This window comes from Lycium barbarum, chromosome 2, assembly GCF_019175385.1.
Source record: "Lycium barbarum isolate Lr01 chromosome 2, ASM1917538v2, whole genome shotgun sequence".
Lineage (NCBI taxonomy): Eukaryota > Viridiplantae > Streptophyta > Magnoliopsida > Solanales > Solanaceae > Lycium > Lycium barbarum.
The window spans coordinates 122,886,500-122,896,935 of record NC_083338.1 but is presented as its reverse complement, the minus strand read 5'-3'; the positions used below and the strand labels follow the sequence as shown (position 1 = coordinate 122,896,935).

General features: G+C 34.4%; 1 protein-coding gene across 1 annotated transcript; it reads left to right on the top strand.

The window, feature by feature from the left end:
• Positions 1 to 7,856: 7,856 nt before the first annotated feature.
• LOC132627019 (ethylene-responsive transcription factor ERF014) lies at positions 7,857 to 9,106 on the top strand. Its single transcript, XM_060342068.1, has one exon. It carries the CDS (start codon positions 8,007 to 8,009, stop codon positions 8,751 to 8,753), a length of 747 nt encoding a protein of 248 aa, XP_060198051.1. The 5' UTR covers positions 7,857 to 8,006; the 3' UTR covers positions 8,754 to 9,106.
• The last annotated feature ends 1,330 nt before the right edge of the window (positions 9,107 to 10,436 follow it).

The following is a 10,436-nucleotide window of genomic DNA, read 5'->3' as shown; positions in this document are numbered from 1 at the left end:
TATAGAGAGATGATTCTAGAGAGAAGTGGTGTAATGTGGAAATGAAATAAAACAAGTCTTGATCCTCATATTTAATGAATTGAAAAATCTGTGATGGGTGAACAGTGGTCGTCCATGGAGGTTTACGGTCCGTATTTCAGTTTACGGACCGTCCCTCGTGGTCGTCTTTAAGCTTAAGCAAAACCAGAAACCTAAGGCTGCATGCATGGTGATTTACGACCATGGTTTACGGGCTGTAAATCACTTTACGGTCCGTAAACCTGATCGTATTTTACCATTTCTCGGCTGGGCAGAAAGCTGAAGCTTTTGCATGGCAGTTTACGACTGCCAGTTTACGGACCGTATAGCAATTTACGGTCCGTATTTTGCAATTTACGACCACTGGGCAGTTGCAATTCTGCAACTTCCCATATTTCTTAGACTTCTCATTTTAATCACCCCCGTCCATGCACATGCATTGCTCACCTTGTATCTCATCTTAACTTAGCCAACTTCCTCGTTTCACATCGGATACTTTCGAAATCTCGCCTAAGGTCATCAAACGTCGTTTCTTGCTCATGGACATTATGCACTCATATTCATCACTAGTTCATTCTCTTGCGTACCAACGGAAAATTTTCTGAGGTGTAACAAGTTTCGAGCATGGACTCAACTGGATTCGGTGAAGGGTTCCACACTTCGGGAAAATCGACAGACGATGGACGGTGAAGTTGAACCGTGCGTATCATCACGAACCGGTTAAGCTATCCTCGATCATAATCGTCTTCAGGGTCGATTAGGCTTCGGCTTCCCCTGGGAATCAACTGAACAATTCCCCCTCGGATCACCCGAGGTATATATAAATGAAAAAAGTGATCAAGGGTAAAAGCGACTCCGGCCACGTTGGCCAACTTCTCAATACAGAACACGAGCCTCTAAATTTGCGGGGCGATCTGCCCAATACATACTCGATATCGACAGCAGAAGTCCTCGATTATTCTATGAACAGGGAGGGTAAACCCTATGGCAAAGGGATATGTGTATGACAACGAGTAACCGGGAACGTGATGATTTATTTTCACACCCTCCCCATCGGGGAGAAGGTCGACGTCCGCGCCTAGATGGCAATCTTCCCTGACCGTAGTAATGGCGCTATCACCGACATAAGACTCGAAATCTTCCACCGGGTCAAAATGGTGAAGGACCTTGCAGTCATTCGTATAAAAAAACCCGACGGGACAATACCAGCAGCAATAGATTCTAACTCCCTATCAGAACCAGCGGCTCCAGCCGATGGCATGAATGAAGGCTGATCTTCACCCTGAGTCAGTAACGGTACGTAGGCCATGATCATGGAAGGTCCTCCTTAACAAAGGGTATTCTCACCCTGGAACAAGAAGATTGAAGATCCGAAGAGTATTATGGACTCAATGCAGCAATATCAGTAGGTTTTGAGGTGGAACAATGTGAGATTTGAAGAAGTGCAGATGCATGGAAAAGAAAGAAGACATGGGCTTTATATAGAAAGAGATTTAAGAGATCCTGTAGCGTATCAAGAATTCTGATACAAGGAGGATTCCTCAAAAAGATTTGGCGGCTGGGTAATAATGACCTAGCATCGGGCAGAGTGAGATTTCACTTAAAGGTCCCGTCCTGGGTAATTAGAGGTGGCTGCTCAGTTTATTCAGGCTCCATTCCCCGCCGTCAGTAACTGTGCCTCGGGAAATGGGGGGACTATCTATATATAGGTAAAACCGAAGACACAAGCACGTTCGGTTTCCCGTCGTCATGGTTATGCTCGGTCACAATACGACCATCTCACCGGGAACGAGGCTTCGAGCCCGGGCCAAGATGAGGCGATAAAGGAAGGGCGATTAACTGCCATTAGTGGGAGACCGAAATATCCGTCCTCACCCAGATATTTCGGCGTCGATCTCGGCAATACAGTTGTCACCAGATTTACTTGCTTTATTTAGAATTGTACTAGGGTTGAAACTCCTCTACTATATAAAGAGGAGGTCATCATTCATGAAAGAGGTTGGCAATAGCAAAGAGAGAAATAGTTTACATCAACAATCATAAGAATCTTATTAAATCAGTTCCCATCTGTTCTTAAGTTCATTTTTATTATACCTCGTGAGAGCTTGTAACAAAAGGGTATCGACCTCGGTTTCTATACCCGAGGCCATACGTATTTAACATTTGGTTAGATCTGCTTCTTTGTTCATTTTCTTGATATATCTCGCTATTTAATCTTGAATTGAATTTAGCCACATATCTTTGGCATCACGTACAAATGTAATCGTTCTACGTTTTAAGGTTAAACACGTACATTATCAGTATATTACATAATTCAGTATACTAAAGTATGTTAGTATGATATCATACTTGAATAGCACATTCCATTTTATTCTATTAAAAAATGTTGGTAGATTGTTAATTTTTAATTGGCATATTAACATATTTAAAAAGTATATTCTATTTAATTTATTCTACTATATGTTGGTATCATATTAAGTTTAAACTTGTAACATACCTTAATGGAGTATACATTCAAATAATTTTGTTTTGTGTTGTTATATGTACTAGATTAGGTTTCAACACTAGCATACTTTAATTCTATGTAAGACCAGCTTACTTATAATTTTAACAATAAGTTCGATTTTGCTATGTTGGATTCTTCCCTTTATTTTTGGTCCAGATTAGACAGAGATGCATCTCCATATTGAAGTCTAAGTTTAAGGGATTTTCCCCTTTTATTTTCTAATAATAGATTTTGAAGAACGGATATATGGTGTAATTAGTTTATTATCACCTGACGTAATTAATTTAGCTGGGATAAATATTGTGAATTAAAGAGCTTTATAGAAGATAGGAGTACTAATTATGAAAATTACCCAAATTAGGATATTCTTCACACATCCTGGCACTTAGGTATGAACCTTCCAAAAAAAAACTCAGTTAAGGGATGATTTCTTGCTATCGTGTGTAGTTTCGTCAGGTGTTGCTGTTATGACTAATGCTCAATATGTAGTAACATGTATATAATTGAATACACAATATATACATATAATGAAAAAAGATGTACACCAGACTTGCGAAATTTTTTGACGGATATGCTTACGTCTACAGGCAAAATAGAGAAATTAATTCTACGATGATGGACAATGCACTTCCTACTATATATACTGAACCAAAGATCTGGAGAGAGTCGCTGCATGCATTGATGTGTGTGAGGCCCTTATACCAGGAGTTTACTTTGTGGCCTTTTGATTTTTTTGGTTTGATTTGTGGTTCCTTTCTCTCCTACGGCAGTTGTGATTTCGATTTTAAAATTAAATAATTGATTTTGGCATGAAACAAATTTTCCAGTTGTTTTTGTTTTCTATAAATATTTAGTTAGGGTATCCACTTACCCTACTAATTCATATTTCAATCGCGTAGAACCCATTAGAGGAGAAAACACTTCCTAATCTAGAATTCGAGACTTTTAGTTAATAGTGAGAATTCTATACATCTCATTACACCCATGAGTGGTAATTGATCTCGCATTACCACTATCAAAGTACCTACCACTGGTTTAATTTTTGTAAATGACTTCAAAAATTTTGAGTATAGTACCAAGTTGATTCGGTCATTTATGCATATTCTAGAGGTATGTTTTTTTTCTTTTTGGACATTTTTAGAGGTTTTCTCTCAAGTGATTTAAGCAATAAGAGATGTTCACAAGATTGCTACAACACTTTGCGCGTCAATCTTTTGATTAAGTAAATTGAGTACGAAACTTATCCTTTCAAAAAAAAAAAATGCATGTGAAATCTCGTTAAACAAATTAAAAAGAACAAATGACAAAGGAGGAGTCATGTGAAATGAAAAGGGGGAAAAGATAAACGAAAAAGGAGCACTGTATTCAAATGAATGAAAAAAAAGGTGTACATGACATAAGTTACTGTATTTTCAGCTTTTTTTGAGTGTTTGGCTGACCAGTTTAAAGCCATTTGTGCATAAAATAAGCTCAAAAAAATAATTGAACCCGTTTGGCTTAGCTTATCTAAAGCAGCTTATAAACTGAAAACAGCTTATAAGCCAAAAAAATAAATTAACCTACCCCAATTTATTTCTTTTTAATTTATAAACTGCTTATTTTAAATCCATGCCGACACGCTCGTAAGAGAACAAATCCTAACGTGAACTCCTAAATATGAAATCATGGCCCACATGGGAAAAGGGACAGTGGCCAAAGCTCCTGAAATAGCAATATAATATGTCAAAGAGAGTCATGTGCCTGCAGAGACCCCTTCCCCTTTTTCCAAAGTGAAAAGGGGACAGTTAGGGTGTCCTGCCGTACCAAAGTCCTACGAATCACATTTATTGATTCTCTCGATAATATACAACTTTGGGTATCTACCCTACCTTTGTTTCCAAAAACAGCTACTCGTATGAAATTTGCTCAAATAAGTAATTAAATTGTCAACGACAAAAAGCACAGGAGTAATTAACTTAACTATAATCCATATTTTCATTTTTCATCCTTTCTTGCTTCAAGGTGGTAGGTTTTAAAATGCAATATCCTTTTTTTCAGTGGGAAACATGAAATGCGCAGTCTAAGCTTTATAAAGTATGACGCGTTCATGTTAAATCTTTATGAAACGTCCCATATTCATCTTTATTTTTTGAAAAATGTATAACATAATCTTGTAAGTAATTATTACCTCCAATCTTGTGTGAACTAAAAAAAGAACATCTTGAGTGAATTTCTTTCCAGTAACCTTCTCCAATTAAATGAAAAATATTGTGGTGTACGTTTCAAATCTCAACCAGGGTTATTTCTTTTGGTTTCACATAACAATAATGGGATAAAAATTACTACTTAGAGATGTGATTTTTTTAGTTATTTATCATGTTGCATTCTTGTGTGCGCTTGATCGTGGATAGAAAAATGAAAAGTCAAATGATGCATGCGTAAGAGGTTTTAAGATTTTAGCCCATGAAACCGTTGCATTTGTTTGTACTAATTTATTTACTCTTTACATTTGGACAGAGAGAGTATGTTATTCCCCTCTTCTCAGGACTGATTTTGATAGATATAATAAAGAAAAATACAAGAAAGTGAAAAAAACGCGTTTTTGAGATTAGAGAGCTAGGCCTCAGCAAGACAGAGGAGAAACAGCTGTTTTCCTACTCACAAATAAAGCACTTATCCTACATGTTAAATCTTACTGTTCTATTGCGCGTCTTTAGTTTTGCCCTTCTTACTACTAGCTAGCAGCTTCTTTCTCTCTTTATCAATTTTATATTTTTTTAATAGAGCTTATAAAATTTATGAGATAATTATCCCGTAGCACCTTATGTTTTAAATAATTGCACAATACCCATTATGCTATTGGAAGTTACAGTAAACCTCCCTTTATTTTAAGAAAAATATGAGGGTACTAATTATTCATGAAAAAAATTCACACAGACTAAAAATATATGATCAGCAAATTAAGACATATAAATACTGCATGTGTCCCAATTTATGTGATAACTTTTCGCTTTTCGAAAGTCAATTTGATTAAAAGTTTGAAGCTAAATTAGATTAAGTTAATTAACTCAATACTTAAGATTAAAATTTATATATTTGAAAACTACATGAAAAGTATTATAAGTTGCAACGTTTCTCATATCAATTCGGTGGAGAAAAAAATTAAAGTGTTGGTCAAAATTCATGCAGTTTAAATATCGGCAAGCGAAAAGTATCACGTAAATTGAAACGGAGGAGTAAAATAAAGGGAATATATTATAATGAAATATAATGCGTTCACATTTTTCGTTGGCCACCTGGATATTGAGAAAGTTTTGCTACTACTAGTTGCTATACAAGGGAAATTGTCAAAGGGTACAAGTGAAATTATATTTATGCAAGCATATTATATTCCTAAGCCCCTCTCTTCTCTTTCTGAGTACACTTCCTTGCTGCAGAATCCTGGAAGCTGCAAATGACAGAATCCTATGTTTCTCTCTCTTTAAAACTGAATTATTATATGCACAGAATATATAGATGCAAGATATGATGACGAGAGATCTTGTTTAAGACATGTCATTTTCATAATAATGCTGTTGCAATGACATTTTTGCCCCTAATTAAAAGGAGTAATTTTTAGTTCTTATTGATACACTATTAATTTCTATGTTTTTGTTGAATTAGTTCCCAAACAGTTAAATTTCAGACGAAATAGACTAAAAGGCTAAACATATTTTGATTTTCGAAGTGTGAAAATGCTGTTTAAGATAGGACGGTTGTTGATAAATGATAAGATAAAAGTAACAAAATCATTTCATGTCAGCTATAGTGCTATGCACTATCCTCATATTGTGATCTCATTTTCAAAAATAACATAAGAGCTCAACCCAATTCATGTGACGAAATAATTAGATACAGTTTCCTTTTGTAAATAGTGCGTTCCTACTATTAAATAAAGTATAAACAGGAAAATAGATTAGAAAAAATAGAAATCAGAAATCACTTTCTTGATGTCAATAAGATAACTTGTGGTTCAAGTCAAGTAGTCCAGAAAAGATAGGAGCGTAGTTCTTTTGAGGATCCTTGCTGGTCTGCAAATGGTGCATACGGTTTTCCAGACTATCAAATTTTGCTTTTTATCTCCTCCTCAAACATTATCTCGTGATACCTTTTTTTGAAACTTCTCTTTCTAATTTTATTTTTTTGCTAATTGTTTTTTCCAAGTCAAGTAGCTCTAAAGAGTCTTCCAAAGGCATCTAGATGTAGAAAAAAAAATAGGGTAATAATTTCATCGTTTTAGCATTAAATGTTCTCTAGAAAAGTAAAACAAATTATCTCTAGAATGGGACAGCAGCATATTTGATAGATTGACATAGTCTCAATTCGTGAAAAAAGTTGTTCTGAATATTCTGCTAAATCAAAAAAGTTAATACTGGAGTAATTAAATGTAGGACAGAGCTAGGGAGCTAGTGTGACTGTTTTTGCTTATAGAATAGAACATATATTTGGTTAAAATTTTGAAATAATATTTTGGAGATTATCTCAAATAAGTGATCGTTTATCAAATTGACCCATTATTTCAAACATTAAACTTGGGATATGGCATTTGAAGTTAAAAAACATGTTTAAGAGCTTCACAAAATTTATTCAAACTTCAATTGTATTTTCACGTCCAAATACAACTTCAACTTTCAAAAATCATTTTTCATCTTAATATCAAATATACTTTTTTCAATTATCGATCAATTTGATCATGTCTAAATGCCTACTATGTAGAGGCGAATGTAGCGTTGTGACACCGGATTCATTTGCACTGACTGAATTGTTGTGGAGAAAGGACACTTATCCAAGTTTTATAAAATATACTCCCTTCGTTCACTATACTAAAGATAAATTCTCTTTTACTTGTTAACTTTAGCATATCGAGAGAAAGATAATTTTATTTTTTCTGTTTTACCCTTACATTAACTACTCATTCCTCAAATCATTTTTTAAGTCCATTAAAATTATACATCATTAATCTGAATATTGTGGCAAAATATGCGCATCATGTATTATTTGTCAAGGGGCATGAAAAGTAATGAATAAGTAAAAAGTGAATGGAGGGCGTATACGCAAAATCAATCTTACATTAGTTTATCAAGCTAAGGACAATATTGTCATTTAGATGGAGAGTAAAAGGACATTTATCCAAGTTCTGCATTGGATTAAAGTACTGGATAATATCTGTCTTCCACTCTTGATGTTTACATGTAGACATTACTCTCTTGACTAAAGGGATTTCCTCACTTCAAACCCCACGCCCCGTCCACCCCCACGCCCCTCAACTCAGATTAGCGCACACCCAACCCCACCATCTATAAATAATCATCCTCTCCTCTTACTTCAACATCACTTCATCAATATCCACCTCAACACAAACACAAAAAGACTAGCCAAGAAAAAAAGAAGCAAACAACACAAGAAGAAAAAGAAACTACACTCAATCAATCTCTATTTCAGTGTTGTGTTCAAGATCCAGCCAATGGTGAAAACAGAGCAAAAAACTCTATCATCAGAATCAAACAAGACATTAATGGCATTGTCATCATCTTCATCAACTTCAAGCAGCAACAGCAACAACAACAGCATGAAGATGAAGAAGAACAAGTACAAGGGAGTAAGAATGAGAAGCTGGGGATCATGGGTATCAGAAATAAGAGCACCAAATCAGAAAACAAGAATCTGGTTAGGTTCATATTCTACCCCTGAAGCTGCTGCTAGAGCTTATGATGCTGCACTTTTATGCCTCAAAGGCCCTTCTGCTTCTCCTAATCTCAACTTCCCTTTTAACTCTCCCTTTTATCACCACATTGATCATACTTCCACAACCCTAAACCCTAAAGCCATCCAACGTGTCGCTGCTGCTGCTGCCGCCGCCACTGAAGCCAGCGAAAATATAGGGTTAGTGTCATCATACGATGACAGTAACCCTATTTTACCTGCATCCTCATCTCCACCACTTTCATCTTCATATTCTTCTTCACCATTGAGTCATGCAGATCAGTTTGATGATGTTTGTTTATTACCAAATGATTATACTACTAGTACTACTACTTTTGATCAAGAAGAGATAACAGCTGTGTCAATGATTGAGCAATGGTACAACTTTGATTCACCAAAGTACAATGACATGCTACATGGTACCGTTTTCTTTGATCCACCTTCAATGGAGGATGTTTATTATGAAGAAGGATTATCTGCAGATATCCCTTTATGGAGTTTTTGCTGATCAAGGAAAAGAAGATCTCAGTTGAATTATTAACCACATTTGTTAATTATTCTTTAAAAGTAAAAAAAAAAAAAAAAAAAAAAGGATTTTTTTATAGGTGATGTCAAGTAATTTTTTCTTGAACATCATTGATAGGGACTAATTATATTTACATTTATTATTAGGAAAAAATGGGGAATATATAGGGACATACAGAGAGAGAAATCATATTTTCTGGACTCTCCCATGTGAGTTCCTAGAAAATTCCTGTTATAGATATATTTTTCTTCTTTTATACAAGTGTGTCATATGCTGTATCATTTATTGTGTACTCCAAGTGCAATAAAATATGATGGAAAATATTTGTTTTACCATATGGTTTGTTTTTCATTAGATTTTGACTTGCATGATTCAATTGAATTGTTCTTCATGATGGAATTATTTGAGACAATGAATTGATGTATTTAAAAGTGCATAGGTTAGCCATAAATTCTATTGCATAACAGATTAAGTCTCTTGATTAACACATTATCATTATGTTTTTCAGTTCTATATTCAAGCTCCAGTCTCATGTCTCACTAATTCCCAATCACTATCACATAACACTATCATGCTAAAAATTGGAAATTATTTGGATAAAATATGTTTGTGTTCTCCCAAATTAATATTTTTTCACTTCTCGATTTTCTAAAACAAGTTTAACAACCATTCAGAACGGTGATAATTTCGTCATTGAAGACAAACAAATATTTGCTCGCTCCGGATTTTTTAAAATCTTGCAAAAAAAAAAAAAAAAAAGGTTTCCCTCCCAATAATTAGTTGAAAATATCTTCGATATTTGCCTTCAAAATTATTGAAAACAAATACTTAAAAAATGTACATGAATTGACACAGAGGAAGTAAAATCTTAGGGGTCGTTTGGTACGTAAACAAAATTATCCCGGGATTATAATTTTGGGAGATGTGATAAAATAGTTCCAGGATTAATGGGATAAGATGGGATATCCCATTTTTAAGTTTCTGATTACTTTATACTTTATTTGGTACAAGGTTTAAATTTATCCTTCTACCAAACGTGGTACAAAATTAATCCCAGTACCAAACGACCCCTTAATGTATTTTTCGTAGTGCTTAATTGTTACACAGATTAAATATGATTTGCTTAATATTACTACCAGGCAACTTGCTTATTTAATTAACTGCCTATAATAGATTTGGACGTTTCCTAAGTTTACTACAAGGGCAGGTAGAATTTACATATCAACTTGCTCTATTTTACTGGCTTTCGTTTATTTGATACTCTCTCTAACATAGCTTGAATTTCGAGAGTCAAATCGTTTAATTTTGATCGTGAATTTGGACATAAAATCTTTAAGTTTTGTGAAATAAAATTTACATATTCGGAAACTAAGTAAAAAGTAATATAAATCACAATAATTAAAATTTAAAATATTTAAAAGAGGAGTATATAAAAAAAATTACAGTCAAGACAGACTTATTTTGAACCTCTCGAAATTTGAAAGGTACCACATAAATTGAGAGGGAGGGATCGGAGTAATATTTTTGAATTGATACCGAGGATGCAAAATCATAAAACAATTTTCATAGTGCTTAATTGGAACACTGATTAAATATCAGGGCAGGTAGAATTAACAAATCAACTTGCTCTATTTTACTGGCTTTCATAGATTTTGTAATATCTTT